Genomic DNA, 21,291 nt, shown 5'->3' on the forward strand with positions numbered 1-21,291 from the left:
TGGCATGAGTCTAAGGAGTTTAAAGACTTTCTTGTAATCTTTGTGTCCCCAGCACCTCAGAAAATTCTTAGCCCAGAGTATGTGCTTAAAAAATATTTCCTCACTGGGGCGCTTAGGGGATTCAGTCAGTTTAGCACCCCACTCTTGATTTCAGCCCAAGTCCCAGTCTCAGGGTGGTGAGATCGAGCTCCTTGTCGGGCTCCTGTGCTGGGCATGGAGCCTGCTTAAGATTCTGCCCCCCCCCCCCATCGCTCTCTCTCCCCGAGAGAAAAAAAAAATTCCTAACTACTTTTACAGAGAGTCCTCTTCTTTCCACTAGTACATATGAAAATCTGCTTTATCTGGTGGAGAATATCCACTGTACTTAGCCTGTACTACAGTAGTAGTCCAAGAAAAAGCCTCATCAAGAAAACTAGAAGCAAAAGCACACACACTCTTACAGCAGTCTGGCCAGGCTACTGTCTCACCAGCTCCGACTGCACACTCCCTACGCCAGCTACACACCTGCTCCCGAGCAGCAGATCTTGTGAATAGATTTCCCCAGGCAAATACAGACAGCGCACGACCATTCCTTCACCGTCTGAGCTCCTGCTGTGTTACACTAAGTACACAGGACACAGAAGGGAGCAAGCCTGTGTTTTTGAAGATGCAGTCCCTCTATGTGAAATGCTCCCCCGCCTGACCCCCGGCGCTCCTGAGAGAAGAGACGGTTACTCTTCCAGACTCCCACCCGACAGCACTCCTCTGTAAAGATCTAGGTGATACTCCCTGTACCCTCAGCCAGAAATGACTGAAAATGCCCACCTCTATGCTTTCGTAGGACTGTCAAAACTCTCTAATAAAATTCTCATAATACACTAAGTATTTTATCAATTCTTCAAATATCTGGCATCAGTGTAGAAACGACAATGGAATAAATATCAGCTTTGGAGTTGGAGTTGGTGTCACATCCCAGCTATATAATTTAATAGCTGGGTGGCACCAGGACAGCTATGTCGCAAATCTGATCCCCAATTAGACCAGTGGAAAATGGGGGGCGGGGCGTGTTGAATGGAAATAACATCAACACTCTATCTTCCAGAAGCCCCAATATCTAATGAGAGCTCAATGTTTAGTTTGCTCTCTGCTGCCAGGCCAGTGGCGCCCAACCACGGCTGATGTGCACAGAAGGGGACATCTGGCGACAACCGGAGAGAATCTGATTGTCAGGAGCAGAAGGTGCTACTGGTCAGGGATGCTACTGAACACCCTCCATCACACAGGACAGTCCCCATGAGCAAGAACTGGTCGCAGATGTCACCAGTACTGAGGCTGCGAACTGCGTGCTGACCAGGACCGCAGAACCCTCATTTGCGTTTCCCCACCACACTGCACTGGCAGTGCCGCTGCTCCAGGGCTCTCTGCTGAAGGAATATAGGAGACCAAGATGCCCAGGATCCCGGCCCTGGCCCTGTGATGAGTGCCTGCCCACCGGGACCTATTAAGTGAGACAAAAGAGGAAAGAAACCCAGTGGGCCACAAAAGCGCCCAGAGGGATGTGCGTGCTGCACACAGGTGGGGGAGCCGCCAGCTAAATACAGACACGACAAAGTGATTAGGAGCAGGGAAGTGAAGGATGACTTCGAGTTTTCCAACAGGAGGGAACAGAGATCAGTGTGTGCGGACACATTCAGAGTGCAGGGAGTGGGAGCTGCAGCCCGCTTGGTCAGTTAGAGCCTGACTAAGGAAGGGCCTCATGTTCTGCGCTAAGAAGACAGTGTGGCCCTAACTGTTGGTTCTAAACAGGAAAAGGATCTGATAGCAAAGTGGTGAACAGTCAGACCTACGAAATGACCAAAAGTAGTGACCAGTCCATCAGCCCAATAATTCTCTAAGAATCTGCTCCTTGAAGGCAAGCAAAGGACGGAGGGCCCTCTGATTAGAAGGTCCTTTAATATCCATGCATGCAACATGAAAGAAAAAAAAAAAAAGAAAGAAAGAAATAACAGTCTATTTTTCCAAATGCTTTTAGAATGACTAAAAATAATAATACCACAAATTAATGAATTCCTACCTAGGTTTGCAAAGCAAAATCTGTAATATAATCATTTAGCAAATCATAATTTCCAAAATGTGCTATTCTATTACCTAAAAAAATCAAATTTAGAAAACAAACCCCTTAAAATACTGTAATTAATGAACTCAGACGGTCATATACTCAACAACATAATGTCGTACTTGTTTAAGAATAATTGCTTGCTTGCAGAATTTCTGTGCAATGTTTGCAACTTGCTGTATTTTGGCAGGAATAACAAAGCCAAGCGCAGAGAGCTGACGAACTTCTCTCAGAAGAATCACCAACCGATCTGAATAATGCACTTTCAATGATCCGTCGTTGGGATCCAATTCCATAATTCGACTATTAGCCTCGATACTACAAAATAAAAATTTTTAAGGTTCATGTTCTCACTCTTTTAACAGATGAAAAACACAACAGTTTTTACAGCTTTTCTGTAAATATAAAATTAATTCAAAGTAAAAAAATTTTATAGTTTTCAAGCAACCTTTTTTTTTCACATAGTGTCTTGCAATTCAGATCTTGGTAATAAACTACAGTATCCAAAATATACCATCGCATTAATATTTCCACCAAGCAGTTTCTGATACCAGGAAAATCAATCTCTTAGCCTTCGGCTCAGGCTCAAAACTGGCATCATATTCACCATAGAGAAGGGTTTGATTCATTTTCCAAGCGGTACCTTGGGTTTTTTGAGTCAGCCTACTTACTTAATATGTTTACTGAAGGATCAATGGTAAAGAACATCAAAATGGTAGGAAGAGAGATAGTCAAACATTCCATCCCTCTACCTTTTTTCTCTAAGGACAGTCCTTCAGTGTTTCTTGAAAACGCTACAGTAGCAATTGTTAAATCAGGACACTCGAGTCAGCATGACTATGAAAATACTACACTAAATTCACCAAGAAGGATTATAGTTTCACGACTTCCCTTCCAGGATCAGGTTTACACAATGCTTATTCCTTCAAACCACTTTCACAATTAAGAAAACTTGTAGGTTTTGGAAAGTAAGCTACTGAAAAGCAAAGTCCGTGCTACCGATTTATCGACACATTCAATAACACAGAATAAAAAGTAGGCACTTGAGAGTGACTTACAAAAATGATGAGCCTCAACTTTCCTGTAACATAACATAAAGCTTGTCAGAAAATTTTAATGGTGATTTCCTTTGAACTAATCCTCAAAATTACTTTCTACACACCTGCATATCCTGAAACATACTCTGAAACACACTGATTCTACGGAACAATAAAGAGTTTTGCCCAGAAAGAAAAAGTGGGAGTCCGAGTGTTTCGTTGCCACGTGGGAAACACTGGGTTGAGCAGCCCTCAACGGGCTTCTTTACGGAAGGTCTCAGCCCCCCACGTGCTGTCACTCGCAGTGGCTCTCCACCAGAGCCGCAGTGAGACAAGTGTCAACATTTCCCAGAGTTAGCGGATAAAGAACTCTCCTTTTCCGGCCCGGACCATCTGGCCCACGTCCAGCTGAAAGCAGGAAGCGAAGAGCTGCGCGGTGCGGGCTGGATCCTGCACCCCAGCACCGTTTGGTTCTTCTCTCCTTCCTCCACATCCAAAATGCAAGATAAGGGAAAAAACTATTCATTCGGTGGAAGAAGTTCTCCCTTAAGCTTAAGTATCCTTTGCAGCAGAATAGGAAAAATAAACAGAATTTCCTATCATGGACAAAGTAGCAGAAGTTACTCTTTTGAAAAGTAACAAGTTTCTGAAAACATGACCAGTTTCTAAAATACAGTAATATACTAAGGTAAGTTGACCTGAACAAAGAAACAATGGTTTTTTCCCAGATCATCCATTTTAAATACACATCACAACAATTAGGTTAACAATTAAATTAGGTTCAATAATGCTCAGTAAGTGTTTAGAAAACCTTAACCCTATGGTGGGCACCACAGGAATATTTCAGGAAGAGATTACTTCCTCCCTCAAGGAGCTTAAAATAATCAAATTTTATAGTTTATAATGTGTGTGTGTATCCATGTAAATAATCTCAATGTAAAAAGGCAGAAAAGCACATATGAGCACCGACAGCAACACCACGGGAGAGGAAGGCCTCATCTTAAAATGAGAATCTGCAGACCCGAGAAACAGACAGGAGAAGCAGAGCCGGGGGAGGGGGCAGTGGACTAACTGACTAACTCTGCCTTCCAAGTTCCCAACATTAGCGACTTAACAGTTAATCACCAAAAACTAACAAGAAAATGTTTTAAGGAGCAGCAGCAAGTTTGGACAAAGGAGAGAAGAGGGAAAATTCCACCTTGCCACTTAGATTACTACCGCAAGGGACAGGACTCTTGCACGGATATCACAATTTAGTGCATTTATACTTACCACAAACCAGATCTGGAATCAGACAAACCAGACTGAATATCCCTGGACCAATCATCAAATTGCTCCTGTTCATACAGTTTAAACTGGTCCAACAGATCTTCGGCACTTCGATGGAAAGATCGAAACCCTGACAAGTCAGATAAGAGAGCCTCTGCAATCTTGATAGTATCATCCACCTTAAAAAGCCACATTACAACAATATTATGAGAATATATTAATACTCACTACAAAATTAGCATAAAATGAACCACCTTCTCTGATGTGTGGTTCAGAAATTACTTTCCTATTCACCTATAAACAGTCAGATAGAAGATTTGTCAGCAAATGTGAGAAGATCAAACCCTACTTCGCTTCTGTCTTGTACGACTCAGAAGAGCACAGCCCAGCTATGCGGCGCTGAGGCATAACCGGAAGGGTGAGGTGAGGGAAATCCTGGTGAGACCCCCACGCGCTCTGCATCGCTGCTGCGGGGCAGCAGTCACGCCGTCCTGTGCTTAGTGCTCTGGTGAAGAGCTCACGCAGTATTTGGGAATCCGAAGGGCAATCAGAGGAAAGAAATGTCTTCCTTCCACAACTGTTGTACAAAGAACGCGACAGCACTTTGGAAAGCTGACAGTTTCTATTCAGAAAACCGAACATCAAAACGCAACCGTGAAAAAGCAGAACTCTCAAACGCGCTAGCCTTCACAGTACTCTGCTCTGCTCGCTCTCAGTCACAGCCCGCAACCAGCTAGTACCCGTTATGTGAGTCAGACGGAACACACATTATTCGTCTGGGCCATATGCATTAGTGAGTATATAAGATTCTTGATCCATTTTGATAATACCGAAACGTTAAAAGAATAGCTGTTAAATCCGTAAATTAGCGACCCTACCTTAGGCAATGTCCTAATTATATTTCACCTTTCCTTTAATTTTCTTTCAACCTAGAATGATTTACCTACATAAACATACTTGCCAAAAGCCTCTGCCACTACCTAGATTTTACAGTGATAATCTCAAAGGATTAAAAAAATCCTTTGAAAATACATAAAAGATGAATTCATCTTTAACATTTCCTTAAGAAGACCCTTCACCTGGGACAACTGCTCTGAATGATGAAGAATGTGCTAATTATCTCTACTTAGAAAATGAGCAGATCATTCAAACCTCCTTGTACACTTTTTCAGAATTCTATACTTCACATGAAAATTAGATGGATATGCCACAGAACGCAGAGAATATTTTTTCATTTTCACTAGAGTTCTACAGTGACTTCCCTATTAATTTGGCACATTTTACAATTACTGTTCTTCAACATCTATTAAAACTAATACCTTCAGTTCCAACTGGCGAACCCAAACTATATTATTAACAACTTCTGAAAGGTTTTTGCCAGAAAGCGGTCCGGACGTTTCACCAGGAACTCCTCGGCATCGATTCTCAAAGTCTAACCGAAAATCTGTAAAATTTAAGTCAAATAAATAATTATACCCAGTCAGCCAAGACTTCCTAAGCGTCTTCCATGCACCAAGTACTAACTGAAAGGTTGTGAATAGAAAAACCCTAAGACTTGGTCCTTTAACCTCAGGGACCTTAACATGCATCAAATGAGATAGAGTAAGAAAATAACTAGTTAATTTTTAAAATCTGTAATTTATAACAAAAACAGTAAATTAATCTTCATCAAATAATGTTGTAAAATATAGTCTTAATCCTAAATGGTATACAAGAAAAAGTAACCTACAAAAATATTTTCTCAAACACTATAATCTCTGATAAACTTTTACCTTTAACTGAGTCCATAAGTCTTGCCAATAAAGTTTCTCTTTCCAACATCAATTCTTTACTTATAGCTGGACGCTTCACCAACTCTTTATACTTCAGAAATGCCTGAAGAAGCTAACATAAAATAAAAACGTCCATGTTCATCCTAAGTCGATCAACTCGGTTAATACATAAATACCTTCCAAACCAGCTTGCGGGAAGTATTAAAAGTAAAATATTCCAGAATTTTACCTGCTGTGGACTATCCTGAATTTCTGAAATATAATTTTTCAACTTTCCTGCTATCTTTTGTTCCGCAGGTGCAATAATTTTTTCATATTGAGACACTGCAGCTTTCCATAAAGGCTAAACAAATTAATAATAGTATTAGACTTTTAATACTTTCAACATCTACCCTTGAGAAGAACACCACAAACAGGAAGTTATACAGACAAAAACACATATACTCAACCTCAGTATATGGATTATACTGCACAGGATTCAGGCCAGTAAAAGGTTCAAATACTCGAGCCAGACATATGATCTTCTCTTCACTAGCAGGTAAAAAATAAAGAAGCTTCTCGTGGATTGTTCTAACAGCCAAAACCTAAAACATAAAATATTAAAACAGATTTATTCAAATTGATAAAGCTACACAAAAAGGTCTAGAGTCTACATATATTCAGCAAGAGTCTCTTTGAACTGGGTTCACTGAAGGGAGTACAAGGAGCGGGAACCTGAGATATACTACTCATCGTCGCCACAGTGCTGCTCAAGGAGGTCCATCACCGTCACACTCCTCGCAGTTAAGTGCTCAAATCTGGTGAAAACACACGAACTCTAAATATGGGTAAGCCATGTTTAAGGTTCATTTAAGTACGTTTTAGAGTCCCTGATATAGTAAGAACTTCTGATTTTCATTATTCTGCATTAAATTGCACTTCCAACAGTGAAATGATATGTTCACAACCCTATCACGTATAATTTACAAATAGCTGGGAAATAAATTGTTGCACTTGGCGTTTAAAACTTTCACCAACAGTGACACCTGCCTGGGTCAGTCGGCAGGGCATGTGAGTCAATATCAGGGTCATGAATTCAAGGCCCAAGCTGGGTATACAGCCTACTTTAAAAAAAAAACAAAAACAAAAAAAAACTGTGTATAGTTTAAATGAATAAAATGTGTGGTATTTCAATTTAGAAATAAATAACAAATTAAATAAATAACATTTCCAAAAACAAAAATTAATCAAAATGGTTGGTAAAATCACCATAACCTTTCATTTGAGTTGGAAAGATGAATAGAAACTACTGATACTTGTTTCTTGCAGAAGACACCAATACTAAGGTAACAACCCCATCTGCTGAGAAAGCCTAAAAGCACTGACAACTAAGTAACATTCAGCTCTTTCCCACCAGACTGTCATTGCTAAATACCATTTTCCACCAAAAAGAACCAGCCTCTTGAGAGCAGTGAGTAATTCCAGGAATGAGGCAGAAAATGTCCAAGTTGGGCTGGTACATTTTGGGGTGGGGGGGCACTAAAAGTAAGGAAGTTATCAAAGAAATACTGGCTTCATGTCAAAGTGACACAAGAGCCAACTTAAAATGGGCATCTGATGCCCAAAGATGGAGCAATTTGAGGATAACAATAAGCATAACAGATTGAAACTCACAGAATATAAAAACTCATGGTTTCGGAATGATAGTAGCAAAAAAAATTCCATTAATTGCCTATGGAAAACTTAACTCTGACACTAACTTGTTTATCATTCTAAAAAGTGATAAATCCAAGGAAAAAGGTAATTGTGTCTTTTGCCATGCCTGTACAAACTATTTCAGGGTAACTAGAAAACTGATGACAAAACGTTCTTCCATCATCACCAAGAAATGCATAAGGAACAAAAGAACTAGAGAATCACTATGTCACAACCGCTCACGATCGTCGGCGTCTGGTAAACGACTAGAAGAGCTGAAGGCAGAGCATCATAAGGAGAGCCAAGAGCAAGCTGAACTCCTGCCAGCGGGAACCGAGGCTGCGTGTCTCCTGACTTACCGGGTAGGGATCACATAGCTCACCTGGGAAGCAGCCAGATTCAAGTAAACTAACTGTAAAAATCTTCTGGAACAATCAGGACAATGGAACATTGCTTAAATACAAAATGGTACTAGGAAAGTACTGTGGTTTTGGTGAGTGTGATGGTGGTACTGTGCTTGTTTTAAGGGTGTACATATACAATTTCTTGGCTCGGCTTTAAAAATACTCCCAAAAAAAAGGGAAGGCAGGGTAGACAGAGGTAGAACAGAGACTGAGTAATGCCAGAGGCTGTTGAAATTGAGTGACGGATACACGGGCTTTTATTATACTGTTTCGCTTTTCTGCATGTTTGAAATTTTTCATAATGAAAAGGTTTTTAAAAAATCCCCAAAGAACTATAAGCACAAAGGGGAAAAGTCAGCTTTGCAATCTTTGCATATTCTCATTTTGCTTATCCCCTCACGCTAAATACGTAAGTTCTACACTGAAACTTGTAACCTATGTAAATTAAACAGCTCTCCCAAATATTTCTACCGAGTACTCCCTGAAAAGCTGTCCCTGCTTCTTAACAACTTCAATTGCCAAGAGAACATCTGAGAGCAGATTCTATTCCTGGACAGGGGTCTGATTATCTTTTTCACAACAGAGAAGTACAAAACAGAAGTTCACAACTTACGAGCTGAACAGTCACGCACCCAAAAAAGCAAGCAGGTGGAAACCAGCACTTAGTTGGGTACCAGTCACATGACTGCCAAAAATTATCTCACATGAACTTTAATTCTTATGCTTTCCCCAAAACATAAATAACTCCTATGAGATGTGTAATACCAACTAATTATAAAATATATGCACGAACAAGTGAGAACCTACTTTACACGTATGTCAAAGACCCAAGTAATCAAATGATACCTCTTCAAGGCGTTTGCCAAGTTTGTCAAGTGTTTCAGGGAAGTATTTCTCACTTTTCCACAGATGAGGAACATAGCGCTGCCACAGCTGACCGGTCAGGTGATTACAGGCCGCCACCCACTGCTCACAAACTGAAACGCCAGCTTTCAGATGGTCTTTCACGAGATAATAAGGGTCTTCCCACAGATTCAAAGTTCCCAGCTTTTTCTGAACAAACCTTCCAAACGAACCACCTAATAAAACAGAAAGCAAATTTTTTTTTTAAAGATTATTTATTTATTTGACAGACAGAAATCACAAGTAGGCAGAGAGGCAGACAGAGAGAGAGGAGGAAGCAGACTCCCTGCCAAGCAGAGAGCCCGATGTGGGACTCAATCCCAGGACCCTGGGATCATGACCTGAGCCAAAGGCAGAGGCTCAACCCCCTGAGCCACCCAGGTGCCCCAGAAAGCAGATTTTTTAATGGAAGTGTGTTTGTACTAAATAATTACGGAATACACGCTAGGACAAAAATAAACATATTAGCAAACTAAGGATCTATGAAATCCTACCTGCACATCCTTAGACCCAAAAAATTTCTTTGTATTTTTGTATCTTTCAAGGTAGTATGTGCATCTCTCAAGTGCAAAAAACTACTGTACGGGGATAGCATTATATAACCAATTCTCAATTGCTAGTTCTTTCTATTCCCACATTAAAACAATGCAGCAGTAACTACCCTTATACGTCTACCTTTATGTACTTGTCTAATAGTTCCTGAGAATAATAAAGAGAATAGTATTTTCTAGGTCAAAAAATATATGCACTTTAATTACTAATAAGTAAACCAATACATATTAAAGACTTTTGAAATCATTACAAAATAAAGTTTAAGCTAATACATGCATAGAGACTAAAAATCTATGTAAATTTACTTGCATTAATGGTCAAAGAATTTGCCACATATGATTTAAATTAACCAACTATAGACAAATTTCTGGTTAATCCTGTATGATCTGCTCTAAGCATTACTCTAAGCAACATTTATTACATTAAGGAGCATTTTCAGTAAGGGCTTGGAGGAAAAACTAGAAAACAAAGTAAGACAGCCTTCCAAAGTTTCAAAAATTTACTTCTTCAACAGTACCTATGATGTCTAAGAGATGTAACATTCGCGACTCAGGGTAGTGGTCATGCTCTGTTTGTCTCCACACATCATCTACGACATCCCGAGTGGTCTCCACCAAGTCAACCGCTTCCAATAAGGATAGACTGTCCAAGTTATAAAATTCCTAAAACCAAAAGGCATTCATTTTTAAAAATAATTATAACTGTAGCTTCATCAATATAGTCAACATGTCCCCCGACCTTTCAATAGCCACAATTCTAACCCCTGCCGCATCATTCCCTCCTCCTTTTACTGCCACTGTGTTACTTCTTTATGCAAATACCCTACAAGTTTTCGGGAAAGCCAGAAGAAAAAATAAGAATTGCAAAGTCCATTCATTTATTTTGCCCTTGACCTAATTTTCTTAAAGTCTGTTTTCATTTCTTGCAGCCCCTGAAAGGAGGCGGTCCTCGCACCAGACAACGTTCCTCACTGCAGTTCCCATGCGTCAGCACTCACGGACCGCACCACTTGTTACCGATTACGCAATCACAGTCAAGGGTTGTGATTTCACATTCCATCGTTATGACAAAAAATTTCAAAACCATTTCAAACACATCGTTAAAATGATACTATTGCAATAATACTGGGAACAAATTAAAAATTACTATTTATTCATTTTGAAAAGAACAGACTTTTGTAACCATACTTAAAGTGGTCACTTATTTAACTTGTAGGACTATTTCAAAGAATAATCAATCAAGTATAAAACTAAGACTTCATATTTCAGTGCTCGCTTCGGCAGCACATATACTAAAAAAAAAAGACTTCATATTTCAGATTACTCCAAAATGCTAATTTGAATAAACTGAACACTCCCTCAGAAGAACATATTACCTCCACGTAGATAAACCTGTTAGTACATTACGCTTTTGCTTTTCCCTATGTACCTGCAGAAAAGCAATGATGTTTTTGAGAAAAACATTTACTAGAAATGAGAATCTAATTTTCTTAAAAGTTCCAGTTTTTAAGTTGTATGCAAATTAAGGGCACACTTCAAGGAAACCCTGCTACATACTAAGGATATATGTTGTTTATGAGCATCAAGTAATAATGTCAAAACAAAGATAAAGCTAGTGGAAACTGAATCCTAAAGTACTTTCATCAAAAGTCTTATATATAACCATAGAGGAGTCACATACTCTTGCAATTGTTTCAAATAATTCTTTAAAATAACTGGCTCTTTCTTTACTAATCTGTTTATTCCCACGATGAGCTTGTTCTACCCAAAACTGGAACTCATCACTTGGTGTAAGAATACCTGAAAAGGTGAGAAGGAAAAAAAGAAATATCAGTTCAAAACGAAAAAACAGAAAATTTTCTGGTTCATTTGCTGATTTTGCCTATTTCCTGTGCTCTTGAGGACGTATGGAAAATCTGCATCATAACTTCCTACCGACAGAAAGTTCTTCCATAAATCCACTAAGAACAGCCAGCAGCACCTAATGTGCACACACTTCACCGGTTTGTTACTCAGTATGCTCCCTATGCTTGTGTAAACCACCTGTCTCTGTACCGTCTGTCTACACCTTCTACCTGGAAGGTTGCTTCTCCAACACAAGGCTTTCCATCACCATTCATGTTAGGGAATACCATCCAAATTAGAAATGATTACAATCAATGCCCGCAATTTAGTTTCAAAATATACGCAAATTAAAATAATTTCACTTTCCAATTGGCTTTTATATTTCCCAATGAACTGGACAATTTCTAGTTGCTTAATCTCATGCTGCAAAGTGCACTATTCTTTCTGGGTCTATGGCATTCAAAAAGCACCTGATTTACTGTTCAAGAAAAATATAAAACTGTATCCAACATTTTAAAATAATGATTAGTACAGGTCATTCATTTCATAGTAATTGTTCATACAAGTAACATTCATAGCCATAGTAAAATTGTAATTAGCTTCTGATAAAACATATTTTTAAAATAAAGTTCAATTGTCTTTGCAAAGTAGACAATTAGGGTCCATCCTCATTACTCGTGGATGCTGGATTTATGAATTCATCCATTCCTAACATTTATTTGTAATCTACCATCAATGCTTGCAACGCTTTTATGGTCATCCACAGATGTACCCAGAGCAATGAAAAATTGGGGCTGCCCCCCACACGTGTTCCCAGCTAAGGATGAACAAGGCAACACTGCCTTCCTGTTTCCTATCTCCTACTATAAACAAGTACCCTTTCTGTTAGCTATTATTCAGTTGGATCTTTTCTCATTTGTTGTGCTTTTTATTGGTCATTTCTCTCTTTAACATGGCTCTCAAGCATAGTGCTAGAGTGGGGTCCAATGTTGCCAAAAACAAGAACCCTATGGTGTGAACTGCAGAGAGAACACTTGTGTTAGGGAACGTTCCTTCAGGCATGAGTTACAGAGCTGCTACACTTGAGGCCTATGTTAATCAATCAGCAATCTATATTTAAAAATCAACAATCTATATTTAAAAAGTGTTAATTATATTAAAACAGAAACACATATAAAATATTATATTAAAAACTGGAACATACATAAATAAGGTTACATGGTGAGAAGTCAATAAAAATGTTATGACCAGAGGCTCATAGGAACCTAACTTCGTTTTCTTCCTAGGACCAAGAGTTCAGTATTTACTAATTCAATATTCACAGTGAATTTACAGAACAGACCTACTGCAAATAATGAGAGGCAACTATATTTTCTATGTCCATGAACTGCACATTGTTAAAGATTACATTTTCCTCCTCTCAAAATCCATGTAAATCTATTCATTTAAAAGAAGCTGAAGCTCAAAGAAGATCCAAAAGTATGGAAATAAATCTGTGAAAAAACGTATTACTTTACTAATACTAGTACTGATAAGTAAACGGTTTTGACTTTCTTTCATTAAGCTACGGTTCTATACCTCGTGTGTCATCTTCCTTAAATTTCAATTTTGATGAGTTAATGTCTGATCTTCGTAGAACTATACCCAACCCAGTTTCTAATTCACTCAAAAGATTCTGAAGTTTGGGATCAAAGTTTCTGTTCCATTCCTGGTCCTGAAGAAAAATAGACAAGAGCAAACATTGATCAAAAGTTTTCCGATCAAACTGGCTTCTTTAAAATACTGTTGAGAGAAATAAGTCCAAATACACCTGTTTCACTCAAAGCCTGCCACTGCCCTCCATCTCATGAAGGAGGGAAAAAAAGCCTTTCAACAGGTAAAACTTTATAAAATCATTTACTATATTACAACATAAAAGCTGATATGGATTACATTTATCTCTTTCTCCCATTTCTCTGTCAACAAAGTTGACTTTAAATTTTTTTATAATTTTTATAACATTTAAAACACTAAAATAATGATATTAACAGCAAATAAAATATGTATCTTGGTTTATAAAGATATTTATACAAATACCTAGCTTTAAAAGAGTGACCACCCAGCTCCTTTGGCTCACTCACCTTTAACAACACCGGGGCAAATACCTGCCGTACCGCTTGGTAAAGAGAATTTATAGGTGATTCTAACATAGACGAAACCAGAATGTTATTATGTAGATTCTGATCAGTAATTACTTCAGGTCGCAGCTTGAAAAACACCAGCACTTTATCTTTTGTGTCAGCAAAATCAATCTAAGTGATAAACAAAAGATTTTTAATGTTACTTTCAGGAAAGTATTTGAAAGAAATGTTTCCCTAAAACTGTTCTATTACTGTATTTGTTATCCCTTGGGAAAAAATTAGTTACTTTAAAATAATTACAGTATATTACAACCAATCCATCCCTGTTCCTTAAGAGTATCTGGGTTTTAAAATGCATCCCCACTTATGTGTGACTATATCCTAAAGCCACGGTGACAAGTGGTTTGCAAACAGAGAGAGGACTATATAAATATTGTGGGCATATACTGCTAACTACTCCACTCTAACCAGATTCAGTAATACTACAGACCAAAGTTGTGCACCCCAGGCACACACTGATTAGTAGTGTATGTTTCCACTCTATTCCAAAAAGTCTAAACCAAGGATGTTTATTACCCTCTCACCTGAAACTAGCATTTTAAATGTGCTTTTTAAGTCACAAACTCAAAACTACCAAAACAGACGTGTCTATCTCCTATGTTTATCTCTATCTGAATCAAAAACGTTTCCTTAAAGTATTTGTGCATCAAACTTTTTCATTTAAGTTGTATAACTAGATTAAAGTCGGTATTGGAGGAGCTAAATTGGAATTCACTAAAGCAACCATGTTTAAAATAGGTCAGTTCACAGTAATTAGTCCATTGGCTGAAAAGTGTCTTACCCAAAATAAGTTTTTGCTTTATATATGCATTTTCACAGTTGCTCTCATTTCTTTTTCCAGAAAGAGAAGTATATGTATTAAAAAGCTTTGAAACAAGTTCACTGCTGTGCATGAAAACTCCTTATAGATGAGTGAGATTTCATGCTACTTTTCTTTTACCCTAATCATTATATTTTCTAGGCACAAAAAAGGAACTGGCATTTACGTAGTATTGCCGCATTTCTCAAAATGCCATTTGCACACATTAAAATTCTATTGCAGTATGATCATTTTATTCCAATTACAAGCAAAAACAATAAACTACAGATAGATAGATTTGAAAAATTCACTCTTTAGTGGTTAAACTGTACATACCCCGGTACTCTCTTTCTCCCACCTATCTAAAGAAAGAAAATTCAGAGAATATGTATTTTGTCATCAAACTTGGAAAACATTACCCACAGTCACTGGCCGAGTCCCCCCCCCCCCCCACCCCTGCCACGATAGATGACGAGCTTTGTCCTAGCAAGCAGCAGTGGGCTGCAGCTGCTCCTCATTCCCAAGAAGAGGAAAACAGAACCAGCACTCCTCGCTGCCTTTCCTGCCAGTTTCCTGACCAGTGGCAACTGTGATTTTCCCTTAACTGAGGAAATTCGGATAGCTCTTCATTCAAAGCACAAAAAATTTTCTGTTTTGAGGTTGCAAAATAATTCTCTCACCTACTGGGATCCATCAGGCACCAGCCGACCATGGCCTGCTGCCTGTGTTTGCGCAGCCCTAAAGCAAAAACAGGTTTTTTAAAAAATGAAGAGGGCTCTGGTGCGTATCTTTTGCTTAGAACATGCTTCCTCTAAATCTTCTGTCTGCCTACAGCTTATCATGGAAATCTCACTTCAAAGCTCACTAATCCTGACAGGGAGCCCTTCCCCCTCCATCCCTCCCTCATCAGTACTTCAACATTACTCTATTTTGATCTTTTTTTTTTAAGATTTTTATTTAAGCGAGCGAGAGACAGCACACAAGCAGGGGGAGCAGCAAAGGGAGAGGGAGAAGCAGACTCCCCATGGAGCAGGGAGCCCAACAGAGGACTAGGACCCGTGGATCATGACCTGACCCGAAGGCAGACACTTAACTGACTGAGCCATCCAGGCGCCCTTCTATTTTGATCTTAACCGCACTTATCCATGCCCAAAATTATGTTACATTTATGTATCTGTGTGTACATGTTTACCCTGCCTTTGTGCACTACAATGCTGCTCCTTGAAGACAAATTCTGCCGTTTTCAAGGCTTTATTCCAAGCATCCTGTACAGTACCAGGCCCATCCTAAGTACTCAATATTTATTAACTTATCAGATCCCGCTGACTGCCAGACATCTACAACATAAGACACAGCAAGACATTTCAAACATAACTGCAAGTCTGTAGTGTGCTGTATGACTAAATGTAAAATATATTGCTGGACTCTAGCCTCGACAGCATTAACGCTTCAGGGCACCTGAAATATCGGTTAAGCATCTGCCCGGGTCCAGGTCTCGATGCCGGAGTCCTGGGATCGAGCCCCACAACAAGCTCCTTGCTCAGCGTGGAGTCTGCTTCTCCCTCTGGCCTTCACCCCATTCTTGGGCTCTCGTTCTTTAATAAATAAATAAATCTTAAAAAAAAAAAGTTATCACTTCAATTTTCAGTACCCAACCCAAGATACATTTTCAGCAATCCAAACCCTTCCTCCTGGTGTTTTCCCTGGACCACACTCTCCTTAAACTTTCAGTGGCACTTCCAACAGTGTACCCTGAAGTTGTTGAGTGGTGCAGGTCACCTCAGGCCCCTGGAGGGAGGCTCTGGAAGGCAGAGGCAGAGACTCCCACTCTGAATTCTACGACCAGTTAGAGCAGTGGAGTGGTTACTACTTGGGATGGAACATTTGTGCCTCATTTCCCTCTTCTGCCATAAAATGGAAATGAAGACAAACCCGCTTTAAAGTGTTGCTGTGAACACTGAATGAGCCCATGCGCATCGAGGCCATAAAGCAGTGCCTGAAGAGTGTCTTCTAGACCAGTGGAGCCCCGCAAAGTGCCCTGAATATGTAGAGTTCAAAATCAAAGTTTATTGAAGAGAATCGAATTACATCCAAGACTACAGATTCCTGGTGAATGACTCAATCGTGGAACAAAACTACCCTCCAGGTTTGCTGTGGGAAGACTCTCCTGGACCTTCAGATTCGGGCAAACAGGAGAGGAAGAGGTTTTACAATAGGTCTTTGCTGCTTTTACTGAACCCTGCAATGCCTGACACCATTCTTCAGAGTACCACCCTCAGGTTTCCTTATCTGAGCCGGCCGGCCGGTGCAGGCAGCAGCGCCAATGGTCAGTGAGTCAATCACATACTGCCCACTCAAAAAAAGAATTCAAACTTCGTATTCTACTATTTCCTAAAAGATCTGAACTCCTAACCAACCTTTCCCTCGAGTCCATTTAAGCTCAGCGCATACCCCAAAAAAGATACATTACAATTTGCCTCAAAGAACCTCAAGAGGGAGGAGAAAAACAACTTTTCCGGTAAGACAGATGATTTCTTTTTAATTGTAACACACGTGTAGTGTTTAAGAACAAAGCAAAACTAGGAGAGCTCAGAGGTGCTCTGCTCAGGTGCGTGAGTGCAGCTAAGCACAGCGTGGGGGGAGACCTGGCGGCGGGTGGGGGGGCTAGGGGAGATGAGGGAGGACCCCCCCGAAGGAGAAGACCCAAGGAGGGGAGGGGCGGGGGGGACGGGGGGGGACGGGGGGGGACGGGGGTGTCCAGGAGGCAGGTTGACGTGGGACTGAAGCGGGTCCCGCTCAGAGGGGAGCCTGAGTGGGGGGTCCCTGATAAGGGCTGAGCAGGGCCCTCTCCGGGGGATAGGCCGCGGGGGTCCCGGAGGAGGGAGCCCGAGCCTGGGGGGGGGGGGGGGCCCCCGGGGGGGGGGGGGCGGGGCCCGCTCCGGGGGGTGCCCAGCTGGGGGGGCCGTACCGCGTTGGAGAAGGAGACGCCGGCGTCCGAGCGCTGCACCCGCAGGAGCATCTGGTTGCCGTCGTCCAGGAAGTTGTTGATCTCGGGGCCGCTGCACACGAGCGGCTGGCCGCAGGGCTCCGACACCAGCCCGAAGTAATTCTGCGTCGTGGTGAAGATGAAGACCTTCCGCACGTCCCTGCTCGCGCCCGCCATGGCGCCGGCCCCCGCAGCCCGCCCGCCAGCCCGCAGGCTTCGCGGTTGCCAGGGCCAGTCGCTATGGCGACGGAGCGCGACGTCGGCGCGGCCGTGCGCGCGGCGTGTGCGTTAGCGCTCGGGCACGCGCACGCACGGTCCGCGGAGGCGCTCGGGGGCGGTGGGCTTGGAGGGCTCCCGCCGCGTGTTCCCCGCGCGGACTTCTCGTGGCGGCCGGTGGGGGGCGGCGGAGGCCGTGCAGCCGCGCGGAGGCCGCGGGACCCGGACCCCGGAGCGCCGGGCCCTGGGGCTCCCGCCGCACCTGCAGCCGCCGGCGCCAGGCCGGGTCTGCGGGGACGACCGGTGCGGGCCGGGCTGCGGCGGAAGGCGGAGGCCGCCCTGGGAAGAGGCCGAGGGAGAGCGCCGGGGGGGGGGGGGGGGGGGCCGTGATCCCGCGTCCTCCTCCCGCGCCGCTTGCTGCGCTGCCTCATCCCGCACCTGCGCCCTGGTGCTCCGCTGCCGGTTCCCGAAAAACCACGACCACCGGTCTTCCGTCTCGGCTGTTGCCCGGACAGCAGCCTGTGCGGGATGCCCGAAGCCAGCTGCTGCCCGCTCGCTCGCTCGGCAACCGACGCCGGCTGCGCCCGCTCTCCGTACGAACGCAGCAGCGGCGGGGCCGTGCCGTGGTCTCCGCGCGGCGCCCTGCAGACCGCGGAACCGCGCTCAGCAGTCGCGCATCGGAGCTCAAAACCGCCCGACTTGGCTGCGTGCTGCTGTGTGCCGGCCCTGGGCTAGGCCCTGGACGTGCGCCCTGCCCTTGAAGGACTTCGTGGTCTGGTCGGGCATCATCTAGCCTCCGGTTAGAGCCTTCATCCTGAGGAACTCTAATTAATTAATGCAAATTAATTTGCATTCAATTTTCACAACTTCCTCGTAAAACTCTATTCTTTTATAATTGGAAAGAGGGTCTTTTTATCTTCTGATCATCTTAAGTGGGATTTGGGAATGGGAACTAAAGAAAGTGGGACGCTGTGAATTATAAAGGGAAAGGAATTCAAATTCTCAAGAAATAATCCTCAAAGTGGGAGAGAGGAGTCCATGAATTGGGTTGCTGGCCACTGGATGGGAAAAAATCCAAACAGGAGCCCGAGATGACTAGGTAGCTAAGACGGATTTTGGAAGCAAAGATGGCTAAATATGGACACAGAGATTTTTGCTCTGCAGCGGACATTATGACCCTTCACGTGGTCTTCAGGAAAGCGCCTGTACTGACAAATGCTTGGTCTAGGTGAGCCATTCTGGTGGAAATGTGTGAAATGGTTGCATTCAGCATCCATGGCAATGTGGTAGGTATGAAGGCAGGTAGGAACATGAGTCTGGGAAGCAGATGGGATGTAGTGAATGTCATCCTCCCAGGAATTTGTAGGAATCTTTGTTGGGCTTTGGACTTCCACAAGATACAGCATTTGACTGTTCAGATATAGTGTAACCCAGACATCAAGAATCCTAGAAACTCCACTTGACAACGTAAGCCCAATGAGGGTAGGAATTTTGTCACTGCTGTGTACCTAAAATTAGCCATAGAGTGGACCAAAGACCAATTAGGTCTCTGTACTCATGAAGCTTCAATAAATCAGAAGGAATCTCAGATATAACTAACTTATACGCAGATGATTAGTTGTAGAACGAAGACCGCTGCCCAAATAGATCTCCAGGCTCTACATCACAGTGGAGGCCAGCCAGCCTCCCGCCAATATCCCTTCTCTCCTTCCATGGCTAAGAAGTGGCTACTCTCCAGTTGTGGCCATTAACTCATTCTCACCCATAGGATGTGAGCAGAAGTAATGTGTGCCACTTACAAGCCAGGGTTTGAAAGAAGTGAGTGCACCTTCATCTTTTGCCAGCTGGATATAAAACAAGAGATGACAAAACCATAAATGTGTAGGTCGCAGGGCTCCTTGCTCAGTAAGGAGCAGGACCAGCAGCTGTTAAACAAACAAGAAATAACCTTTATGTGTTTGGACCATTTTGTGCGTATGTATATGGTCTGCTTTTTATAGTAAATTAAGCCACCAACAGAGCAATTTATATCAGCAGTAGGGTGCTGTTTGTTTTGTATCTTAATTGAATGTACGTCGTTGGTTTAGTAGTGGGCTAGCAGGTGGCATGAAAACAGGAAATGTAAGCTGAAGAACAAGGGACAAAGCCTTTCTGAGCCAAGCTTTCCTGATTTTGATCAATATTGGCATATCTCAAACATTTTAATGTCAGGTCTTTATACTTTAAAAAATTACTGCAGATACCAAAAAGATTTTTTGTGCATTATTTCTATCAATAGTTACTGTAACAGTCATGAAAACCGAGACTTCCTTAAACATATTTATTCATCTATTTAAAAATAAGAAGTCCATGACTTAGTAACATAAGTGACATGCTTTTATAAAGATAATTAATTATTTGTAGGCTCCTGGGTGGCTCAGTCAGTTAAGTGTCAACTCTTGGTTTCTGCTCAGGTCTTGATCTTGGGGTCATGAGATCGAGCCCCATGTCTGGTTCCATCTCAGCAAACAGTCCTATTGTCCCTCTCCCTTCCCCTCTGCCCCTCCCCCGCCTTATGCTTTCATTCCCTCTCTAAATAAATATTTTTAAAAATAGAATTCCCCACACAAACATAAACTTGGTCAAAAGACTGACATTGTTTAACATTTTTTTTTAATCTCTTTATGCCTTAGTTGGAGACAACTAGACCCGCTCTCCGCCTCTTCATGCTATCTCTTACAAAAAGCTGACCCGTGAAGTACCTGCAGACACCTGGCCTCACATAGACGTGTAGTTCGAAAATGGGAAAGAACGTTAACAGCCTTTTCAGATCATTGTGAATGTTGCTCATTGTTACTAACATTCCACAAGTGGTAGTTTCTTAAGGCTAGTTGCGGTTTGGAAATCTGGAACCATATCAGTGATTCAACATTTCACACTCAGCTACATTAAAAACCATTGATTATCATGCATGCTGAATGGATCTTTGACCCACGCAGTTTTGTAACATCACGCATTGGTCCTTTGAAAAATACTGGTTGACTGAGCTATGAGGATCTTCCAAGTGTGAATACATTTCATTATGCAATATTTTAAAAATCACATCCGTCGGTATACCACTGATCTTAAAAGTTTTTATGTCTGAAGAGTTTGTCAAGCTTACATCAGAGAACTTAAATTTCCAAAATTCTATTTCTTGCATGCAAGATTGGCAACAAATGGTGTCAGTTCTTTTCCCCGAAATGATAGCCTTATTTCATTCATTTCTGGGAAAAACGTCTGCCATATATCCCATCTGCATAATCGTAGTTTTTGTCACTCTTGGGGTAAGCGTGGTCTTGCATGACACAAGCTGCTGGTGCAGACCACGACTCCAGTGGCAGGTCTTTCCCGGAAGGCAGCCACTGTGCCTCTGCATGCGGCCCACATGCCCTGTGTGCCTTGAATTGCATCTCTCAGAGCGGTGCGATGACTTGCTCTCCAGCTCTGGGATTGGGGAAGTCGATAGTCTCTACTCCTTTAGGAAGGACACTCTCTTGTGGCTCATGGAGGTGAAGAACAGGTGACTACTGGAACAGTGT

The 21,291-nt window shown here is 42.1% G+C and overlaps 1 protein-coding gene across 1 annotated transcript in view; it reads right to left on the bottom strand.

Annotated features, from left to right (window-relative positions):
- Positions 1 to 17,692, bottom strand: part of LOC111153786 (dynein cytoplasmic 2 heavy chain 1) — a 309,334-nt gene extending 291,642 nt beyond the window's left edge. The window contains 12 exon segments of the mRNA XM_022513025.1: positions 2,218 to 2,413; positions 4,405 to 4,580; positions 5,721 to 5,845; positions 6,174 to 6,285; positions 6,403 to 6,516; positions 6,623 to 6,757; positions 9,098 to 9,330; positions 10,224 to 10,368; positions 11,387 to 11,505; positions 13,129 to 13,264; positions 13,671 to 13,841; positions 17,498 to 17,692. Of these exon segments, the coding sequence (XP_022368733.1) occupies positions 2,218 to 2,413; positions 4,405 to 4,580; positions 5,721 to 5,845; positions 6,174 to 6,285; positions 6,403 to 6,516; positions 6,623 to 6,757; positions 9,098 to 9,330; positions 10,224 to 10,368; positions 11,387 to 11,505; positions 13,129 to 13,264; positions 13,671 to 13,841; positions 17,498 to 17,692 (1,857 nt within the window).
- Positions 17,693 to 21,291: the final 3,599 nt, after the last annotated feature.

This window comes from Enhydra lutris, unplaced genomic scaffold, assembly GCF_002288905.1.
Source record: "Enhydra lutris kenyoni isolate GAN:26980312 unplaced genomic scaffold, ASM228890v2 scaffoldscaffold34, whole genome shotgun sequence".
NCBI classification, from domain to species: domain Eukaryota; kingdom Metazoa; phylum Chordata; class Mammalia; order Carnivora; family Mustelidae; genus Enhydra; species Enhydra lutris.